The sequence below is a fragment of the Bos taurus genome, chromosome 1 (genome assembly GCF_002263795.3).
Source record: "Bos taurus isolate L1 Dominette 01449 registration number 42190680 breed Hereford chromosome 1, ARS-UCD2.0, whole genome shotgun sequence".
In the NCBI taxonomy this organism is placed as follows: Eukaryota; Metazoa; Chordata; class Mammalia; order Artiodactyla; family Bovidae; genus Bos; species Bos taurus.
Window position 1 is genome coordinate 95,174,947 of NC_037328.1, and position 23,362 is coordinate 95,198,308.

At 42.0% G+C, this 23,362-nt stretch overlaps 1 protein-coding gene across 11 annotated transcripts in view; it reads right to left on the reverse strand.

Annotated features, from left to right (window-relative positions):
- Window positions 1-23,362, reverse strand: part of FNDC3B (fibronectin type III domain containing 3B) — a 358,677-nt gene that overhangs the window by 53,711 nt on the left and 281,604 nt on the right. For all 11 annotated transcript variants that reach the window (NM_001206211.2, XM_024992081.2, XM_024992092.2 and 8 more), the window contains 8 exons: window positions 13,757-13,881; window positions 12,356-12,530; window positions 10,259-10,345; window positions 8,921-9,059; window positions 6,775-6,846; window positions 4,044-4,162; window positions 2,092-2,197; window positions 1,022-1,194 (listed from right to left, as the gene is read on the reverse strand). In NM_001206211.2, coding sequence (NP_001193140.1) covers window positions 1,022-1,194; window positions 2,092-2,197; window positions 4,044-4,162; window positions 6,775-6,846; window positions 8,921-9,059; window positions 10,259-10,345; window positions 12,356-12,530; window positions 13,757-13,881 — 996 coding nt within the window. The remainder of the gene's footprint in view (window positions 1-1,021; window positions 1,195-2,091; window positions 2,198-4,043; window positions 4,163-6,774; window positions 6,847-8,920; window positions 9,060-10,258; window positions 10,346-12,355; window positions 12,531-13,756; window positions 13,882-23,362) is intronic.

The following is a 23,362-nucleotide window of genomic DNA, read 5'->3' on the forward strand; positions in this document are numbered from 1 at the left end:
AGAGATCCAGCTCTTGTTCAAGGTTTGTGACCCTACTTCAGACCAAATGTTTTCAAACTAAGGCCTGGCTAACTAGAAACGGACTAAAGACAAACACACTTCACTTCTGAAAGGCATGAATGAACACCAAGAACTAGAAGAGTCTTGCCAACTTGCTGTCACTGTCAGTTTGGCTTTCTTTCTTATAAAAATCTCGTCGATTAATTACATCTATTTATTTGTACAGAATACATTTATACACATCGCTGGCCCTCTGTCGGGCGTTAGCAGCAGTTTGCCCTACCCACACCCTTCCACCTTCTTTTACATTTCTGCCCATCTGTGACACACCAAAACGCCCTATAGTTTCTGGGTCACTTCATTCTCATTATGAATCTGCAGCACTCTGCAATTAAAAAAACCAATCACCTTTGTGCATATAGTCAGACCCTTTCAATCTTTAATAGCCCACCTCAACAACTTCAAATGGAGTACTAGAAAGGACCAGAGAGTTCTATGAAATAAAGAAAAAACAAATAAGCTGATATCCCTAGCCTCTACCCCAGCAGAGTTTTAAAAACTGACCTAAGACATTGCTGAGTAATTTAGACAACATGGTAAAGGAATATTATGGGAGTCCTAATCTCCCATAAATGATTTATATAATCGATGAGAAACTAGAAAACCACCAAAAGGCATCTAAAAGGTAAAGTTATATTATATAAACATAAATTATATATTATATAAATATAAAAAGTTATAATATATAATCGATGAGAAACTGAGAAACCACCAAAAGGCATCTAAACAGTAAAGTCCTTATTAACTTTGAGCCCTGTCTTAACAGGAGGACAAAAGAATCAAAATTTCCAATGCTGGGTCTACATGAAATCAAAGCAGGATTTCTTCAGAAATAAGATTGTATACACAGTTCTTTAATGGCTGTCACAGTTGGACAGATACAGATGAGGAATTTTAGGAGGGTGGAAACAGAAGTGCCAGGACCTCGTGTTTTTGTGGTGATAAGCAGGCATGTACTCACCCCTCCGTCATTCAGAGCCCGCACCCTGAAGCGATACACGGTTCCTGGAAGCAGGTTGCCCACGGTGCACTCAAGCTCCGGCCCATGGTATACCTCCGAAGCTACATCCTCCGGTTCTGTCATCTCCACGCTATACTCTGAGACCTCACAGCCACTTTCAGAGGCAGGAACGTCTGGGAATGGAGAACATTATTCATCTTAGAACTTTTTTATTACTTCAGGTTGGCCCTATCACGAACCTTATGCTCTATGACATTTGCAAAATATCATGTAGGTAGCCTGTCCTTGATATTTACAAAAGAACCCCCACTTCAAAAAGAGAAAGAGATACAAAAGAAAGTTTCTTAACGATGTTATCCATACTTTTCAAAGCAAGTACATTTAATGATATGAACAAAATGATTCCAAAACCATAGAACTTTTAGGCAATTCCTTTACATTCTAATGCAAGGTAAAGGCAAGAAGTAGAGGGGAGAAAAATCTTCTTTTTAACCTGAAACCAAAGGACATATTAAATCAAGTTAGAGAACCCCAAAATGGCATAACATCTTAATTTAGACATTAAGTGATGGGGAACAATAGTCTGACAGAGTTCTGCAGGTTTATATTTGCAATTTTACATGCTGTGAATTATTAATATGACAGGCAATGCTAAGACAGCTTGAGCTGAGACTGTAAAACACCAGGACCCACACACGACAGGGTGGCAAAGGTGAGGATACAGACGCTGCCTAAGGAACAACTTCTTGGTTTAACCTCTTTATTAAGCTCTTTATTTTTTATTTTATGAATAAAGTTGAGGAACTCCTGCTCTGAAACATTTTCTAGAACAGTGCCCTCTGAGGGCAGAGGGTGAACAGCGCATGTGGCACCACCAGGAACAGGAGGATGGGCCACAGTGCTGGGCATTCACAAACCCAAGCCCACGTACATTAAACAGAATATGGACATTTTCAATAGACACAAATCTGGTTTTCAGAAGAAAGACCTGAAACTTAATTACAAAGCAGTAAGTCTTAAACTCAACCTCCAATTGTCCAAATTGGCGACGTGAAGATGTGGTCACTCACCCCACTCTAAGTGGACTTCTTTGTGCTTTGGTCTACCCAAAACCCTCGGTGGGCGACACTGACCTGGTGCAATGCTTAGTGTGCGAACAGGGAGACTTTCAGAACACTGCAGGAGAAACACCAAAGAGAACCGTCTCTTAGTTACTATGCATTTTTTAGAGCTCTACATACCAGGCAAATTCCACCCCACACCAGCAAATGCTGCCAAGGAGGGGGTTACACACTGAATGTGTACACTTCTTATGCAATATGATCTTCATCTCTCTGTGTGTGGTGCATGTGTATATTTGTGTATGTTTTAAGTATGGACATATGCATATGGCACTGGTAAAAATTATTATTTCTGGTGTCAGATTTGCAGACTGACATTTTGACTGTTGTGTATCCCAAGCACACAGTTACTTACTTTTAACTAAAAATTAGACCCTTCCTGAGGACAGAGGAGAACACAAAACAGCAGCTGGATGAGGTTTATAAATGGTGCCATAAATGGCCCACCACATACAGAGCAGAAGAGCAAATAAAGTCAGCTGAGTGTGACATTAACCAGCAGGTTCTGCTAATGTTAAATCATCAGGGTTTCTTTTTTGCAGGATCTGGTTGTGTAAGGCTGGTGGTATGGAAGCTGACACCTTTTTGAGATATGAGGAACATGGTAGAGATACGCAGCTCAACCAACCTCATCCTCCTCCTTGAGGAAATGCGGTGCAGAGGAGATATGTTTATACATTCAAGGAGCACCGCTGCCTCTGTGCGGCCTTGTGCAACACCTCGTGTGAAAGAGAAGCTCGCCAATCACCTGTGACTTTGAGGTCAACCTGGCTCACCCTCGGAGACTCTGCATAAATGTCGCTGAGCTGGACCTTTATTTTAAACCTGAGAATTCTGTCTAAATATACAGTCTAGACTTCACAATACTGCTATCCTTGGGAGGGAAAGAAAATAAACATATGACACTGTCAGAGGTGGGCTGACTGGCAAAATTCGGCACCTACTGGCAGGTGTTCTCTTGAAAAGTCAACCCAGTACAGGGCTATAAGCCATCTTTTGTGCTCTCTCTCTCTCTCTCTCTCAATACTAATGATTTCAAAACCACGATGCTAAATATCTCTCTGATGAACATGTTTTTTACCATACTGCCTCTCATTCACTTTCTGAATGTTCATCATTTAGATAATGATCTCATTATTAGAACACTTCATGTGTACTTGTTGTTTTGAGTGCACGAGAACACTGTGAAGTTGTTTCCTGACATGTTGAAGTTTCCTGACATGTTGAACAGTTGGTCTAAGGTCATATAAATTGTAGACAATGGTGGTGGTCATTCTGTGATGTATAAAAATATTAACTCACTGTGTTGTGACAGGAAACTTATATAATATTGTAAGTCAATTATACTTCAATTTTTTAAAAAAGGCAGACGACAAGAGAACTGGTGCTACCTACAGATGTAAGGTTGGGCACTGGGCAATCTGAGGAGAGGCAATTCAGCTCAGTTACCCTAGGTATATGTGGCTTTACAATCATTTTCCAGCAGATGGCAGTAAAGTATCAAGAGGAAGGTGTGTTTCACATTCTTCCAAAACTGCCAAAGTAACAGCAAAGCTGAGCTGGAGGTTGCATCTTTTTGCTCTAAATTCTAAGCTTTTCTATCATCGCGATAACTGAGGTTCACCCCCGTATTCGTTAGCCAATGCAAACTGCAGACCACCTTCAATTTTCAACTGTGATGTGGTCATGCCCAAGTCTTGGAAAGCAGCACAATTCAGTTGAGAATCATCTGGGTCTATCTTTCTATACCCTCTAAAGAACAATTCAGAAAACTCTGATGTGATACCATGGCAGGCTGTAGTACCAAGATATATTTTTTAAAAGCAATTTATTCTGATGTTACAGATAGGCTGTCTGAATTTGACCAAAGATGTTTACTTTTACACTGAAACAAAACCAACCTGACTGTGTCCACCAGTACTTATGCAGCATGCTCGGAGTTTGTACAAAGTGCCTGGTTTCAAGTGGGTGAAAGTGTACTCTGTAGCCGACCCACTGTAGGCCACTTCCCACTGACTCGCTGCAAAAGAAGACCACGTGTGAGTTTATGCCTTTTGTAAAAATGTAATAGTATCAACCATTCCTGATAAGAAAAAGCTCTAAGTGGTTTCCGTGAAAAGCAGCATCTCCTATTCTTTTCTTCTTTTTTAAACAGTCACAGGGCTCTCTTTCCATTTCCTTTACAAAATTAAATACTAAAATAACATGAAGGCATTTTTAATACTTAGCACTGCTGGTTACACTACTTAATATCACCATGATCACATTTGCTGACTGTGGAGGTTTGGATGCTGGAAAGACCAAAATCTGTAGTTGGTCCTGTAGCAGGAGATGGTATTGAGCAAGTTGGCAAGTGGTGATGGTGTGAGAAGCCCCTGGGGCCAGCTGGGCAGGGGGAAGCAGGCTTCGCCATGAGGTTCCTGGTCAGCCCAGGGCACCACTGAAGAGTTTCTCCCGGTTCTTATCTGCCTGGAGGTCACAGCAAGTGAACTCCCCCGACCCCATCCCAGCCATATAGACCAAGCCCTTTGGGTAAAGTCCTGCTGTCTCCATGGAGCCCCACTTAAGACAAAAATACCCAAGACAGTGACTTTCAAGATGAAACACTCAGTGTGACCCAGGTTATCTAACCACTTCTGGGGATTAAAGAAAGCAAGCAGGGCCACTGAGGGGCCTGGGTGAGGCTGATGCCACCAGGAGAAGAGCATTGTGTGTGGGGGGGGCCGGTGCTTCAACCATCCAGGACATTTATTCCTCCTCTGCTTTGTTCCCACCAACACTATGTTTCCAGCAGACTACTTGAAAGGAATGTTTTACTCCATGCAGTTGTTTAAGGGAAAATACTTTTACCCTCTTCCACGACAGTTACTTGGAGAAGGAAATGGCAATTCCTGGAGAATCCCATGGACAGAGGAGCCTGGTGGGCTATAGTCAATGGGGTTGCAAAGATTCAGACATGACTGAGGCACTAACATATACACACACACGATAGTTACTAACTTCCACAAATACTCTCAGCTGCTTATTAGGCCAGATTTACAATAAAGTCTGTAGAAGGAAATGGCAACTCACTCCAGTACTCTTGCTTGGAAAATTCCATGGATGGAAGAGCCTGACAGGCTATGGTCCGTGGGGTTGCAAAGAGCTGGACACGACTGAGTGACTTCATTTTCTTTCTACAATGAAGTCACATGCACAAGGGCCATATAGGAACAGGGGGGAATAATAAAGATAGTCATTCTGACATAACTGAGTAGATGACCTGTACTGCAAAGGCAGCTAGGAACAAGGACTAGAGAGGAGACTGAATTAATCCCTGATGCCATGCACTACCGGAGAAGGCGATGGCACCCCACTCCAGTACTCTTGCCTGGAAAATCCCATGGACGGAGGAGCCTGGTGGGCTGCAGTCCATGGGGTCACTGAGGGTCGGACACGACTGAGCGACTTCACTTTCACTTTTCACTTTCATGCACTGGAGAAGGAAATGGCAACCCACTCCAGTGTTCTTGCCTGGAGAATCCCAGAGACGGGGGAGCCTGGTGGGCTGCTGTCTATAGGGTCACACAGAGTCGGACACGACTGAAGTGACTTAGCAGCAGCAGCAGCAGCCATGCGCTACCACACCGTTGACCTTATGTGCAGAATGGCATCTACTTTTAATCAGCCACAGTGGTCAAGAGAGCCACAAAACTTCAAAATATATTTAGTTATTCACAATGAGACACTGAATATACATGACTTCTCTCAAAGGCCTGATTTTTAGCATAGAATATGATTTTACGTTAAGAACAGCTGTGCCCATCTCAGAGTATTATGAGTTTTTTTTGGCTTAAAATAGAGTAGGGCCCAACTGATGTGAAAATAAAACATTCCAGGTGGCTATCATGGCACAGAATAAAAAGCAAGCCACACACCTGCACAGACTGTTTGTAAAAGTTGCTGTTAACTCTCCCCGCTCCCCCCACATGTGTATCACTTTAAAAAACAAAGTACTAGTTACAGGGATCATTAGAGTGGTGGTGAGACAGGTGTCATTTTTATAGTTCTGAGGACTTGACTTTTTCTATTAAAGCATAATAAATTTTATTAGAAAGACGATCTAAGAATTTTTTAGAAAACACTATGGGAGGAATCTGACCTCTAACACTGTCTGGCTTTAGCTCACCTAGTGTAAGGAGTAAGGGTTAAATAATCTGACCGAGAAATAACAAAAATGAAGACATTTCCTGAATTTGTTACAGCGTGTTATGCTTGTCAGCAGCCCACAACAATATGTTGTTATCCTCTGTGCACTGATTTATTCTTCCTGCTGATCGCTTCTGACACTTTCTCTGCTTATAAGAATTCCTACAGAAAGTATGCCAAGAGAGATGAAAAACATATTTATTCTATTAATGAGGACCTTTGGCTTAAAGAAGTGACAAAAACTTTAAAAAGCATGATAAAAATATACATATCAAGCAGACTGATTCCTGATGCTGTGTTTGAAAGAAAAAACTGTCAATATGTGATTAAAGCCCATTTACTGTAGTACCTCTATCAACAGAATAAATGATAGCCCACTATTATCATACAGATGTTTATCTTATTAGAAAACAGGACTTGAATAAGAATTTCTACAAACTTCACCTTCAGAATTTCCATCCGTAATCTCCAGCAAGTACTTGAGTATTTCTGAACCGCCATTGTCCTTTGGAGGATCTGGAAAGTAAGCAAATGTCTTATTAGTTATAAAAGCATATTGACTTTTGTTAGTAAACATTATTAGAACACACAGAACCATGTAACATTAGACTGTATAAATTATGGATTCAACTAAAAGACACAAATAACATTTCACCCAACTCCTTACTTGAAAAACAAAAGAAACAAAAACACCACAAAACCTTCTAACGACGCAAAGGTTACAGAGCTAGAAATGCCGAAAAGTTAGCATTTAGTGAAACATGAACAAAACTCGAAATGTGATTTTATTTTTCTAAGAGTTATGGTCAAATATTTATTTTGAGAATTCTAAAGCCTGTTCTTTAATATATGGTGGTTTTTATACAAAACAAAATATTCATGTACTTCTTTTCAAAAATTATTTTATTCTTTATTTCACTTAAATCATCACGACCAGATTCTTTTGCGAGATGGAAAGAGAGGGAAAAGGAGGTGTAAAAATTATTGATGAAATTTCAAATTGTTCATCACAGTGTGCTGCTAAGCAAACTTTACATCCCAAGTGAACCTAATAGAAAATCAGATCAACTGGAACCTGTACCAAAGAGGTGGTTTGAAAAAGGGGTTCTGGCTTGTTACTAGAACCCTGTGTACCTTAGCTATTTGTCTATTGGTAACCCAGGGCCTGCAAGAATTTTCTTTTCTGAGCAGAAAAATATTTTTTCAAGACTACACAGAATTTGCCTCTACTATCAATTGGCCATCTATGTTTTAGACATATTCTCAGGTTACTCATATAGATTTAGAAACTTTAATCCCTCTTTTCACCTATAATTTCCATTAATATACATTAATTTCAGTAGTAGATATTTACAACAATAATTAAATAGTTAAATCTTATGGCATATGGGGCCTCCTTGGTGGCTCAGACACTGAAAGAATCCGCCTGCAATGCAGGAGACCTAGGTTCAATCCCCGGGTCAGAAAGATCCCATGGAGAAGGGAACAGCAATCCACTCCAGTGTTCTTGCCTGGGAAACCCCATGGACAGAGGAGCCTGGCAGATTACAGTCCATGGGGTTGCAGAGTTGGACAAGACTGAGCGACTTAACAGTTAACAGTTAACAATGAAAGTAAATGTTCAGTGCTGACAGAAATTTCTAGGATATTCTGAGAAAAGAAGCTTTAGATCTGGAAAAAAGCACACTTAGTTTTTTTTGTTTCTTTTAATCATATCCATGTTTCAGGGAATAATTCTGCCTCAAAATTACCACATAACTTGAAGCAGTGATATGTCTCAGTGGTTGGTCTCTAATAATGATTTAGTTATGTTTTACATTTCCTTTATATCACTTGACTGCCAGGTAAAATTTTTTTTTTGTCTGTTAGGTAGTTACTATTCTTGTATGATGTTAGTGATGATCATACACATCGTAACAGTTTCACATACAATTGCAAATGTTTATCAACATTCTAATGGCATTTATTTCATTGAAATAATCCATGCAGCAGGTGAGACACAATATCCTTCTATCAGATTCCTACAAATAGCATATAATGAACTTTAATATGGGAACTTCCTGAAGTCCGAGGCCTCTGGTTATATACAAACAACAAAAACTAAATCTTCCTAATTCATTGTAACTTAAACATCCTGTCAAATTTAATATGACTTAACCTAAATTTTGAAAACTATTTTCAATACTAACTTTATAAATCAACTTTCATATTAATAACTTTATAAATCAACTTGCATATTAATAACTTTATAAATCAATTTTCATATTAAATATTGCTACATTTTAAGGGAAAGTTACTGAAGAATGATATATTCAGAGACTACCACATACAAATTATTAATATATTAAAATACAGGCAGAAGAAGTGTCTTACAGGAAAATCATGAAGTAAATGAAATGCTCTTACAATTGTCAATTTTACCAACTGGTGGCATTGTCAGGATATTTCTAATATATATATTTCAAACATGTAAAACTCCCTCAGATAATATGGTTTCTTTGTTAACTGGTTTGTCACTACTGAAATTAATCAAGTTTAAAAAAAAAAATCTGTCAAAAAAAGCAGCAGCAGCAATAGCAATAAAACATACCCCATTTGACACTAAAGCCATGAGACATAACTGGTCCTTTAATGAGGGGTCTTGTAGGTGGTCCAGGCCTGTCCGGACTTGTTGTACAAACCAAAACTTCACTTGGGCAGCTTTTCCCTTCCATATTAGAAGCAGTCAGCTGTAACACAACCAATAACACATTCACATGCTTTAGATAGTAGTTCTTAAACCAGTGGTGATGTTCAATATGGCAAGATCAAGGCATCCATGAACTCAGATACTGACACATATTCTCCCTTGCTCTCTCACAAACTACTAATTTATAAGTGTTTCTTTAATGGAGTACTTATTTTCTAAACAGTTTACTTATTAACAATTAAAAATGAAACAACAGGTAGGTTTTAGCTAAAGACACTTTTACCTTTTCAAGAATACAAAACAAAACCAGTATGTCTCCACCAGTTCATTTTGTTTTATGGAAGGAAAATATGGCGGGGGGTGGTGGGCAGCAGATATAAAGAACCTTGCTAACCTTGATTATTTAGGAGTAGGACAACGCCACCTTGTGGAGAATTGCTGGCAGTATACCTCTGATCTCATAGCCAGCCATCGAATAGCAAGGTTTTTTAAAATATCAAAAACTATCATTTTCCTTTAGTAGTCACACGTTCCACTTGACAATCTGACAAATATTTATTGAGTGACTCCTACAAGTTAAATAACATGATTTGTCTCTCAAATTAAGAGAAGGAAAGAGAGAATCAGAAGACAACCACATCTCTCTAAAACGCACACTGTTGCACCAGAAAGTACAAGGCTGTGCTAGGATCGATAACAGTAAGGCAGCACAGAAGGCAGCCTGCTGTCTCCTCTCTCCTAATGAGATCGCAGAACTGTCTTCTGCTACAACACAATGTCCCACGGTGACGTCAGCAGTGCTTGTCCAGAGCCTAATAGGGGAGGGGTGTAGGTAATAGAAAACAAAAATGGCTGAGAAAAGAAAAATGGGCAAAAGAGCACAGGACAATGGGAAAAAAGGAAATCTGATGAAAAGAAACTCTGAATAGAAGGACATAAAGTGCAGGTGAGAGACAGGTACGCTGGGCACCTGGTCTGAATCTTCCTGGGCAAGGGCATCTAGCCTCGTTATGTAATTTATTACAGTACATCACAGCAACAGGTTTCTTTTCTCCAAAGTCGGGTGTGGGTTTTAAAATTAAAGTATGGTGTGTATTTTATAGATATTACTTTAAAAGTGTGAAGTGCAGCAACCTTAAAAAGGTTTTTAACCTGTAAAGTTGATTTAAAATGATAAAGGGGGGAAACATAAAAGAGCTTTATTTTTAAGCAGTTCAAGTACCCAAATGACTGACTTACCCTGAATTTATACTGTGTGCTTCTTTTGAGATTTTTCACAGTACAGGTTAAATCCTCTCCAGTGTATTTTGGGTGGAAAAGGTTATCCTGTAAAGGCAAAGCCAGAAAGAAACATCAGTATCATAAAATCTGGGCATTAAATCCCTTGTATGTAGGAGTTTTAGACTGCCTCTTTCCATTATCACAGTGGGCCAGAAGTCTGGCAGCTATAGCAAAAATAGGGCCAGAATCCCACGGTGCTTTAAGTGAAACTTTAACTGTTATCACATCATAATCTGTCCTGATCTGGGCACTTTTATTGTGAGACTAACACTAATGTGAAAGAGAACAATGCTCTCTTTGAAAAAGTGCAAATTTCCTTTTAATAGATGCCACCATAAACTTTCCTCACAGAGCAAACTTTTTCTAGTTACTCAATAAGCATTTTAAACAAAGAATTTAACTACCAAATTAACGAAGCAGTATGTAGTTTAAAAAAAAATCATTTAACAACATTGTCATGAAAAAACGCTCTTGTGCAGAAGTCCTCACGGTCAAGCTGCAGTGTGCTATGTAATAAACAGTGGTTGGGGTTTCTGACACAGTGTCTTCTGGCTAACGGGGAAAGTCCTTCAACGGGATAAATGTCCCACTGACAGCCAACTGTATGGAATTCATACAACAGTATTCTTAGTCATGCATGCATCCACCCCCATTCATCCATCTGATCTCAGAGCACCCCTGATGCACCAAGCTCTCTTCCACGCTCTAGAGGTTTAGCACTACCCAAAAACAAAGTCTTGCCCATCAGAAACTGTATGACAGCTGGAGAAAGCAATTAAAACACTCTGCATACAAATATGAAGCATGTTGTGTGGTGTTAAGTGCTATTAGATGAAAAATAAAGCTGGGTAAGAGAACAGAGTCGGTAATAGAGCTAGGGAGCATTGCTTTCTATAGCTCTCCAGGCTCAATGAAGCAGTCACATGCGGCTCTTCCAATAAATTAAAATACAATTAAAAATTCAGTTCCGTGGGCTGACAGCCACATCTCAAGTGCTCCACAGCCCTGTGTGACTAGGCTCTATCTTATTACACAGCACAAATTACAGAACATCTCCATCACCACAGAAAGTGCTCCTGGACAGTGCTGTCATACAAGGCGGTCAGGGAAGGGCTCTCTAAAGAGGTAACATGTGAGAAGAGACCTGAAGGAAATGAGGGGAGTGACTCAAAGATATCTGAAGGGGCATGTGAGCCAGAGGGCACAGGAGTCACTAAGGCGCTGTGGGAGGGCGTGGCTGGTGTGCTCAGCGAGATGACAGTGGCAGAACAAGGTCAGTGATGAAGACCCTGAATTCGGAGGACCTGGAAGTCATTCTGAGAGTACTGGCTTCTCCTCTGGAAGAGAAGGGAAGGCACTGGGATGGGAAGAGTTCTGAGCAGAGCACCGACATGCCGTATTTTATTTAACAGGCTCACTGTGGCTTCATGTGCAGAACAGAGTGTAAGGATGAAAGTAGAGAAAATACTTAAGAGGCTATTCCAACAACCCAGGGGCGAGATGACGGTGGCTGGGAAAGTATAGTAGCTGTGCAGATGCTGAGAAATGATCAGATTTCTGGGTAACTTTGGAAGGGAGATTTACAAGGATTTGCTGACTGATTACATATGCGGTCTGATGGCTCAGACAGTAAAGAATCTGCCTGCAATGTTGGAGACCTGGGTTCGATCCCCGGGTTGGAAAGATCCCCTGGAGAAGGGAATGGAGACCTACTCTAGTATTCTTGTCTGGAGAAGTCCATGGACAGAGGATCCTGGTGGGCTACAGTCCATGGGGCCAGACATGACTGAACGACTAATGCAACAACTCAACACACGTATGAGGCTAAGGATGCCCCCACGGGTTTCTGGCTTCCCCAAAGGAAAGGTCGGGGATGCCATTTACGGATCTGGGGAAGACTGTGGGAAGGACAGGGTTCTGCTGGTGATTGCCCTGGTAGAAATTAAGAATTTGGTTTCCAATAGGCAGTGAATCTAATTTCACAGTGTACCCTGTAGCTGTGATAAAACTGACTTTACAGAATGCACACAGAAGCACGACGTGTGCCAGACTTACGTTCTCATCCTCCTGGATTTCCAAGGTGTAGGTGACCACCTCCTCAGGTGAGCAGCCTTCTGGTTTACTCCACTGCAGTGTGACCCACGTAACCCCAGCTCGAACGAGTCTTGGTGCCGAGGGCATCTGAGGAATGTTTCCTAACGTGTAGCACACCACCTCTTGGCTATACCCGCTGGAGAGAAACAGACCCGGTGACACACATTTAGGAGCATGTGGAGGAGTCGGCATTTCAAAAGCTACCGTGTGACTGGCTTGGGTTGGTAAGTCTGTGGCCTGACAGGTTCAGCAAGCAAAGGCAGGCAAGGATCCTTTGTGTGATGTTCCTTACCACAACTTCAGTGTGCCCCAATCACCCACTCCCTACTTAGTCTACTACTAGAAAAGCATACTGTGTTACAGGAAAATATATTTAAAAATGTATTCCCCCCCACAGGCACCTAGGAGTAAGCACAGTGTGACGGTGACAAGCCACGAGCCACAGCTACCAAGGAACTGTCAAATCAATGCATATAAGGGCAAACAATGGTCTGCTGATAAAATAAATGTTTTACAAATATGTACGCTGCCATTTTCCAAAAGTTTGTGGATGCTTTTGATTCGTTTATAAATTCTGAAGCTGTAGAAGCCTTTATCATTATGACTGTTCAACTAGTGAACTCTAAAAATACAATGGCTATCATGGGTAGGGAAAGAGGGCTGAAAAGCTTGTGATCTTAACAAGTTCTTTAGGCTGAATAAAGGGTTGGGACCAATCATGTGCTGAACCTTTAAGAAGATTTTCAACAAGTAGTGATGAAAGAAAAAGATTTTTCCCTTAATCAACTGTTACCCAGGCAGTGCAACTGAAATATGGTCTTTTCAAGGTACTTTTAATCTACTGATGCTTCACCATAAACCTGTTCTCACCGTTCCCTAGCAGCTTGGAGGCAAGCCCTGAGTCCTACACAGTCCAGATTCTCTCCAGTCTTGTGAGTATCTGCCTGGGCTTGACAACAATGGATGGCCCAGCAACTCGTTCTTTGTATCAGGAAACACTCAGACATAATTGAAAAAAGCAACTGAACGAGTAGCTTGCTAAAGTGATGAAAAAGGCACAGCATCTGAAAAATAAAGTCCTCAGAGGATTCCCTTTCAAAATCTGTAGTTACCTTTCCCTTGATTCTCTGAGACCCCTAGTGGGCCTTTCTGCATTACAGCCTGCAAGGCTGCAAAGAGGACACAGTGGCATTTATCACCTCGGAAGGGGCCTTCTAGCCTCTGATTAGGATTCTCTTTTGGAAGATCTCCAGCTGGTGCAGTGTGGAGGCAGCAGGCGACCTCGCCTTTCAGCAACGTGAGAGGAGGACTCAGGGACACCACATAGAGGCTTAAAGGCATGAGGACTGGGAAACGCCATACCTGGTGCCAATGTCATTCCGAGCCGCCAGCCGGAACGTGTACCCCATGGCTGGACACAGCTTTGTCAATTTGCAGTGCTTCTGGCTCCCAAAGAAGCATTGTCTGAAACCACTGTTTCTTTTTCCCTAAAAGAAAACAAGAAACAATGCACATAAATTAAAAAAAAAAAAGAAAGAAAGAAAATGAAGGAGCGTTTTGAATAACTGCTTAATTTTCTAGCTTGGATGAACAAAAACAATAGAAGGAAAGCACTCTACAATGAAATACCATCCTTAACACAAAGGCACTACAGACAATTCCGTTACTGAGACAGGTGGTATACCATACTTGTGGTGTTTTCAAAGAGGACTTTGGTCAACAAAATAGAGAAGGCCCTTTTCAGGCACAGGGCAATGCTCAAGTTAAGGATCACATTTCTCAGATCTTCTTCACTTGGTCAAATAGCCCGACCTGGCCCATTATAGTGAGTCTGCGGCCTCACAGGATCACTAGCTTGGGAACTGCACAGTCTTCCCCAGGCGGCCCAGCACTCAAGGACTGATCTATGCAGCCCTGCAGGTCACAACTGTTCCTCCCTCCACCGTCACCACCCTGGTCTTCTCTCTCTTCTCCTGCTTTGTGGCAGCTCCCAAGCCCACACCTGTACATTCCAGTTGGTGAGCTGCTTGTATGCTCATCCCTAAAGGCTGGGCACATGCCTTTGACTAAATCTTGTCCACATCTGGTCTCAAAGCAGTGCTTTGGACAATCCGGGAGTTCTATCAAGGCTAGTAGTTGAGCTGAATGTCTGACAAAGACTTGGAACATCAGTTCAATTCATCTATGTGTATTACAACCATTCTTAAGTGTTTTATGAGGATGGAAACACATTTTTAATACATTCCTAGCCTTATACAATGCTTCAAATTCCTTAAAGTAAAAAGAAAACACTCCAGTGGGTTCTCTTAATAGATCTAAGAAGAAAAAAAAAAAAAAAAACTACTCTGTGTCATGCTCAGAGGCATGGAATACGCATATCAGCAGTTTTCTAGAATATTTCATACCCGTAATTCACAGTAGTTTATCTATGTTCATGCAAAAGAAAATCACATGCTAATGCTGGATGAATCTCAGCATTTTAATCAGACAGCCAAGCCCAGGACTTTCAGGAATATGTCTGAAGCTCTCTATTATATAAAAGACAAAGAAAGCACATTTTTCTCCTAAGAAAATGTAGGCCTTTCCTTCCTTTAAATAGGTCTCCAAATGCTTACTACTTAAAAAAAAAAATTCCAGGTGAAGTTTAATTCAAAATAAGCATACAACTAGCTTCAAGTATCACCAGGCTGAACAGATTAAAAATCACCACACCACAGTCATCCTCAAACTTTTCCCAGTCTCCCCTCCCAAGCAAGGTGGTACCCTTTCCAAGGAAGAGAGGAGAAGCCCTAACAGTTTTAAAGAGCCAAAGTTCATGTTATCAAGGGTTCAACATGCAGTCAGATACAATGATGAAAAATGGTAGGGGTGGGGTTGGATGAAGGGGGCAGTAAAGCATATGTTTTTCAGCTGCGACTTAGGCAAAGTCACTCCGGCTGGCAAATCATGCCCTTAGGCTTACTTTAACCTTGAGCATTAAGGTTGCTGCAGACAATTTATTCAAAGGAAAGCTGTTTATGCATATATTTGCATAATTACATCCAGTGTCTGATTACACTCTGTGCGCTGCACACCCTGGTATGTTCTGTATCCATTTCAGGCAGTAGCGTGATCCACCTTCTCTCCTCCTCTATTTCTGAGCTCAGAGTAAACAGTGCAAGAAAGGCACATCCTGCCGCCACGGAAGCCTTCCAAACCCCAGGCTGGCTCCCCTTCAATGCCTCGTTTTTCCTATTCTTTGTTTGGTCTCCTTTGCCCATTTCTGGTGCTTAGAACTACAGCCAGTAAATAAAAGTCAGTCTGTTCCTTACCAGGTTGATTTGCTTTAATATGGCGGAAACCAGCCTGTGGTTTAAATGAGAAAAAAAGAGTGGGGAGGCATCAATGATGGGAACTAGACTTTTATTTTAAAGGGCCAGAGCACTGGGGCTCACTAAAGAACTGAGAGAGAGAGAGAGAGCCATTCTGTGACCTTTAGGAGGTTTTCCTACATTGCCAACATTTAAAAAAAAAAATTCTACTTCAGTATCAAGAACAATTACTAGATAAACTCCAGCTTGTTTAGGTAAATCATGCCAAATTTTATACCTTTCCCGATATCCTACTATGTGCATGAACCTCAAGAACACAGAGAATGACCCAGAGTTGGTAGAACTTTAGAATCAAGTTTTAGAAACAGTACTTGTAGAATATGAAGGGGTGAGAGTACAAATGTTTCACAGAGTTAAAAAGGTAAAGCTTACTGGTGAATTTTTAGAAGTTACTGAATATAAAACAAAAGAAAAAGAGGAGAGGAAGTAGGTTAAAATATTTCAAACAAGAGAAGTTCTTGAATAAAACAAAATACTCATGTATGACAAGGAGTTTAATATAAACGGGATACCTGGGAAGAAAGAAAATTAATATTCACAAGAGTCTCTGCAGTGCAAAGGTAATCTACTGTTAAGAGGTAGGCCAGCGAAGATGGAGAACACTCCAGGCTCCCATGTGGGATGGCTCCTGAGTCACCCTAGTCTTCCATGGAAGACCATGCCAGGTTCTCTGATGGCTTTAGGCTTAGGCATCAGAATAAGTACACAGTCAAAGGTACAGGCGATGTGAAGAATCTGTTTGTAAACCAAGCATGACCCCAGGTTGCAAACAGCATTTATAAATTAAATATTATCCAGCTCTTCCTGTTGACAGAAATGGATAGGGTTTAAAAAAATATATATATAATGTTTAGAAGATTAAAAGACTCAGAGAAATGGACAGGAGTGATAATGCAATTGTTTATCAGGAATTAAATATGTCCAAGCCACTGTGGCACAGAAGGCAATGGCACCCCACTCCAGTACTCTTGCCTGGAAAATCCCATGGACAGAAGAGCCTGGTATGCTGCAGTCCATGGGGTCGCAAAGAGTCGGACACGACTGAGCGACTTCACTTTCACTTTTCACTTTCATGCATTGGAGAAGGAAATGGCAACCCACTCCAGAATTCTTGCCTGGAGAATCCCAGGGACGGGGGAGCCTGGTGGGCTGCCGTCTATGGGGTCGCACAGAGTTGGACACGACTGAAGCAACTTAGCGGCAGCAGCAAGCCACTGTGGTTAGTGAAGTTTTACAAACAGTAAATCACAACTTCCATATTTGATAGGTAGCATGGCTCCAAATGATTGAGATATTATAATCTATATCATGTTCCCTCTTCTAATAAAATCTAATTTAAAGCACATAGGATTACTGAGACATAACAGCTGTACCTGGAAAGAACAACTTATATTTTAATAAGTTAAAGTTAGCTTCATGCAAACTTTCCTACAAAAACATGGTCCCAATGGAAATGGACAATCTCTCTCCACTGCAGGCCTGCTGTCTTCAATAATCTGGTCAAACATAGGCAGCAGAGACACCCATGGCTGAGGCATTGCCCTGCTCAGCTACTGCTGCTAGGCCACGTGTGGGGTGTCACACAGAGGGGAGCTCAATAGGCCAAGGAGCCGGCTGCTCTACGAGCGAAAAGCTGAGACATGGATGGCCAGGAGCGTCCTGATTCTGCATGTTGGAAGATCATGGATGTGCATCACAGGACCAGTCAGGATCCAAATCTCTTTGAGACGAGCACTGGAGTGCCTCTTCTCCCAGGAAGGAAAGAAAACTTCACCCAATGAGAGCAGAGGTGACAGGAGGCTGGAAATCCACCCTGGAGGCTGGAAATTCGATCGTTCTGGCACAGATGTAGCCACCACACTACTGACCTCATTGGACATGAAGCCCCAGCGTGTTCTGGACTAGCTCCCTACTGCCAGTGTCCACAAGCCAAAAAGAACAGATTTTCAGGGTTCCCTGACTTGTTTCCATTTCATAATCCTGGGCATGCCCAAATGCTTTTTCCTACCACGCACACTGAAGTTCACTCAAGGACGAGGTTAATCTTTACTAGAATGTGAAGAAATTTTGGAGTACAAACCAACTGTGTGTGAATAGACTTCAAGGTGCTCACCTTGGTGGGGAGTGAGGCATCACAAACCCACACTGCTTCCTTTTACAGTTGAGTTCCTCTTCTCACTCCAATGAGTTTACAGTTCTCGCTAATATGCATCATCCTATACTCAGACCTAGCCTGCAAGGACCCACTCATAGTCCTGGGCTTTGAGACAAATGGAACTGTTTTCCACCCAGGGGGCTTGTCCTCCACTTCTGGTTAAAACTGCTCCCCAGAAAAGCACTCAATTTGCAGGTGGCTCAATCATGTACACAGCATGTATCAGATTAGTCTTTCCACAGTCCCAAGCTCCTGTTTGGCCTCCATCACCTCTTGTTACCAATGAACAGAAATACTTGGCATAGAATCTATATTCTAGACTCCACTGATCGGCTTAAGCTCCAGCCCCTCCAGGAAGCCTGGTCCCTGATGCCACTGAACTCAATTTACCAGAGTTCACCGGACCTAGTCTGGACATCTCATTGATCTGATCCTTGGTGAACAAGGGTCTCTTTTCAGTTCTCGATTCACACAGTACGGGGCGGCAGGGGGTGGGGTGGGGTGGTCTGTGGATTATCTTGGAGGGCAGGTCCCAGCCATCCCACACTCAGAAAGCTCCACTCTGCTCATGTCTGTCCCACTCCATCCTCATTTTCACTCCCTTGGTAGAAGGGTCACACATTTGGTTACCAGTCCTAATAAAAATCAGAGTCCAGATGTTCTTTTAGGTCCTATAAAGTTCCCACTACATTCTGAAGAGTGCCAGCTTTCTGCCAGACTGTGAAAGGACCCAATCTCAGACCAGCAGGGGTGAGAGAAGGCAGTGTGGGGGCGTGTGAGACGTAACTCCTGTGGCTCCGCAGCAGACAGTGAGTCACCCTTGGAAGCAGTTTTCAAGATGAGTTAATATAAACTTCAGGGACAAAGATATCTTGAAATACTATTTCACTCTTTGAGATGAAATCTTGGGGTAAATTGTAAATAAAAGATTTAAAATGTTTAAGTAATATATTCTCTATTTTCTCACTTTATTTTCTGCCCTTTTACTATCTACTTAAGTATTTTTCTTTTTAATTAACAATTTAAAATTAGCTGTTAAATAAGATGATAAACAGATTAGTTTCTATGTTTATAAACTCCCTCAAAAAAGGAGGGGGGAGGGAACACTTTGCTGATCTCCTGTGAGTCATCCTAAGGAGGCCGACTCATGAAGTGTGACAGTAAGGCAGAGACACTAATTGGCAGGGATGCGGTTTTCCTCGTGGTTCCTCCTCATCACCGAGGGAGCATCTTTTTAGTGAGAAAAGCCGGGTTTGTGCACCACCGAGTCACGCCCCGTCGGGCCAGGGGTCTGAGCCCCATCCCATTGCTGCATTTCTGGGGCACATCTGTCTGCCTTCTTCTCTTCCCAGAACACTCAGAGGAGAGCAGGGGCAGGAAAAGAGTTACGCTGTCCTTTCTAAGTCCACACCCTTTTAGGGCATAGTACCTAAAATACCGGCTTCCCTGGCGGCTCAGCGGTAAAGAATCTACCTGCAATGCAAGAGACATGGATTTGATCCCTGGTTCTGGAAGATCCCCTGGAGAAGGGCATGGCAACCCACTCCAGTATTCTTGCCTAGAGAATCCCCATGGACAGAGGAGCCTGGCAGGCTATCGTCAATGGGTTTGCAAAGCGTCGGACGTGACTGAAGCGACTGAGCACGTGCCTAAAACACTGTATGTGCTACACAAAGATAAAGGGGAAAAGATCAACAGATTAGGAGAGTCAGGAGAACCTATGTCACGTGGTGATGATTCTAAACATGTCCAAACATTCCTGATTCCCCAACAGAGAGGAGCAAAGCTTATGGCCCTTGAACATGGGTGGGCTTGTGACTCTCTTGTCATGACAGATGGAGTGGATATGAAGCTGTTGTGACTACTAAGGAGAGGCCTGAAAAGGCGATGACGTTTCTGCCTTTTTACCAGAACATTCACTTTTGCAGTGCTGAGTCCCCTGAAGCTGCTGTGCTGTGAGAGAGCCTGAGACAAAGCCCACCTAAGCCAGCAGTGACCACCGGACTTGTGAAGAAGGATCCCGCCAGAAGGTTCCAACCCCAGCCAACAAGCCCTCCCCAGCTGAAGCTCCAGAAACTGGAATGCAGAGGAGCTAATTCTCCAGTGCCTTGTCCAAATTCCCAACCCTGAATCCATGAGAAAAGACAAGTGACTGGTTTAACGCACTGAGTTTTGAGGTAATTTGTTATGCAGTATTACACTTATCTATTTTGATGTCCATATATGTTTATAATATGAAGTTTTCTATAAACTTATAAATTCCTCCTGCACTATAAACAGCCAGGAAGTAAGGGAGCAGAAGCGAGTGTGCTTGTATACAGTCAATGTTCAACATCTGTCTGCATAAAGGACCCTCAAAGCCATCCAACAGAGTGAGGCTTCTTTGAATAGATTTTTAAAGTTGTTTCTGTAGAACCTAAAAAATGTAACAAGATTCCTAGATAATAAAGATCACCCAAAATTGTTAATCAATGGCAATGTAGTCACTTCATCTTAGAGTAACATCTTAGAGAATTAAAAAGTTTAATAATGCTATCTCCAGAGTTAAAGACAACCCTGGGGAATATTTTTATATTTAAATACAGATATGAAAAAGTCTTTGGGACACAGTTTAGGTATGGCATAGCCTAAAGCCTCAAGAGTGAGCAAAGTAAATAATCTATCAAAGGACATCCACATGCAATCACATCTCTACCTGTTTGATATCTGTTTACAACACACAATGGAAAAAAGCTCCAGTGAAGAAATCAATTTACAGATATGTCTGCCTATCCGAAAAGTGGTACCTAAGTATATAAAAAGTATTTGATTTATATCATACAACTAATTGTTAAAATCTGTCTAAATGTAGGTGTTAATTTGTAAAACTATGTAACTGGAAACAGATAAAAGTAGCTTTTCCAAATCTGTTTTCCTTCTTTATTAACTTAGTATCTTTATAAAGTGGCTCTGGTACTTGGGAAGAGGAATCCTTAAAATGGGTTCCCTGCTAAGGAATTTAACACAGTCATAACCAATTCTATTCATACAACTTACATATACTCCAACTATTTTAAGCCACAATATTTTCCTGCCAGGAGTGGTTCTGTAGACCATGGGGAATGTGGTTGCTCTGGCTAACGTTTCCAGTTCCCCTGGAGTGTACTAACAATCTAGGAAGCTGGTGTTTCTAACACTGCTACTAAAGTATTGACATATATACATCACCATGTATAACATAGCTAGCTAGTGGGGAGCCTGGTGCTCTGTGATGACTAGAGGTGTGGGATGGGGTGGGAGGGAGGCTCAGGAAGGAGGGGTTTTATGTGTGTGTGTTTATATATATATATGTATACTTATAGCTGATTCATGCTGTTGTATGGAAGAAACCAACACAACATTGTAAAGCAATTATCCTCCAAGTAAAAATAAAGATAAAAAAAAAAAAAACTTGGCTGACATTTTCAATTGCCTTCAAATTAATAGGTTGGAAATGATCCTTCCTGTTCCTCTTCCTGGCACAAGAAAATGAGAATGGCCAACAAGTGTGCTAGAATCCATGGTGAACCAGCAACCGTTATGTGACTTGTACTCCTCCTGATGTTTTCTTGATCTATTGACCTCCTTCTCTTACAGGTAACATGCATGTGGTTTTCAGGCGCCATGTGCTCATGGCCCATGGCTGCTGGATCCGGACATGGGCTGAGTGATTCTGGGCTGGGGACTCTCTGTAACAGCATAGTTCAATCTGTCAGAAACATCAATGATAAATCAAATAAAAAATTAGGCTGCACTGGCCAACTGAACTACTGCCAGGCTCAAAGATTTAGTCTGCTAGTACATCTATATTTAGAAGTTGTTCCAGTGCTGGCGGACCCTAGGCAACATCAAAGATAAATGTTGGCTTGAGAAATCAAAGCTCATAAGTGTTTAGCATAACCATATATAAGAAGGGCTTCAGAACAGGGAGGTGGGTGGATTCCAAAGTTCTTTATGCCAAACCTCACTCTCCCCTCAGTGATGCCTCTTTCACTTCACTGACCACTCTGGCACAGAGGAAATTTTCAAAGGTAAGAAAAGTGGGGAGTTTGTGACTGCATGATACCAAATGAATACTGCAGGCATTTTATTCCCTGGCACACTAGTTTTTTATATTAGTGGGAGGGTCTTGACTTCCTAAAACAGCCAAGGATGATCCTCTGGTTCAAAACCAATAAATGCAATGTTCCTGTATAGCCCTCCAAATGTGGAGGTTCGCCAGATGTCGAGTGCTCTGATAAGATCGATGTGTTGAGACTGTCCCAAAGAGAAAGGAAAGAAGAAGCGAGTGGGTGATTTTAGAATAGGCTGCCTATACAAGAGACGAACCTAGGGATGGCTGGCTTCAGTTTACCACCTAACCAAGGCCCAGGTGGCCATCCTGTAGTTGGACACTAACAAACAGAACAAATGAGCTGATGACTTAGCGCTGAGGACACAGGTGATACAGCCTCAGCTGGAAGTTCTCCAGAGTCTGCTGCCCTAACACGTAACTCCCTCCTTTACACATGCGACACCTGGCAAGAAGCACGGAGAATCTGCTTCTGGTGTGCAGTCGTCTGAGGGGATGAGAGAGCTCCTTTTAACTCAGCTCTGCCTTTGATACTTACGGGCCTCTCCGAATTGCTAAATCCTTCCTTGCCTTGTTTCCTTCCATAGAAGCTGCAGTGAAGGAAGCTATTCCCCTGGCTCTCAGAAACTACCCTTGGATGTGGCAGTGAAGACTTGTGATGTGGCAAAACACTGTCTCTCTGCCAGCTCACTAATCTGGCTCTTATGTAAAAGATGCTTTCTGATGGACAAATGATAAAGGACTTACTCATTCTCACTCTCGAGAATGAGCAGAAGAGCTCATGGGCCTGGGCGAGTGGCACCCTCCCCTGATTTTCGGCCAGGCCTCGGTGATGGACTGGGGAGTGGACACTGGCCTTCCTGGCGTTCTCCACTGGAGCAGCAGGCTATGCGGCCGCGGGCAGCAGGGCTCCCAGAGAGAGTGGCACTCGTGGCAAGGCTCTCTTCATCCATTCTGTAAGTCACTCTGCTGTCAGTGCTATGGTTCCTCCTGGAAAGGCTACTGTCTAACCAGAAACACCATGTGCAAATTCACTTATGGCAAGAAGCCTTTTGAAAGATTACTAATATTAACACCTAAGTTAAACAGGTACCTAAGAATTGATGCTTTTGAACTGCGGTATTGCAGAAGACTCTTCAGAGTCCCTTGGACAGCAAGGAGATCAAACCATTCAATCCTAAAGGAAGTCAACCCTGAATATTCACTGGAAGGGCTGATGACTGAAGCTGAAGCTCCAATACTTTGGCCACTTGATGTGAAGAACCGACTCATCGGAAAAGACCCCAATGCTGGGAAAGATTGAGGGCAGGAGGAGAATCGGGTGACAGAGGATGAGATAATTGGATGGCATC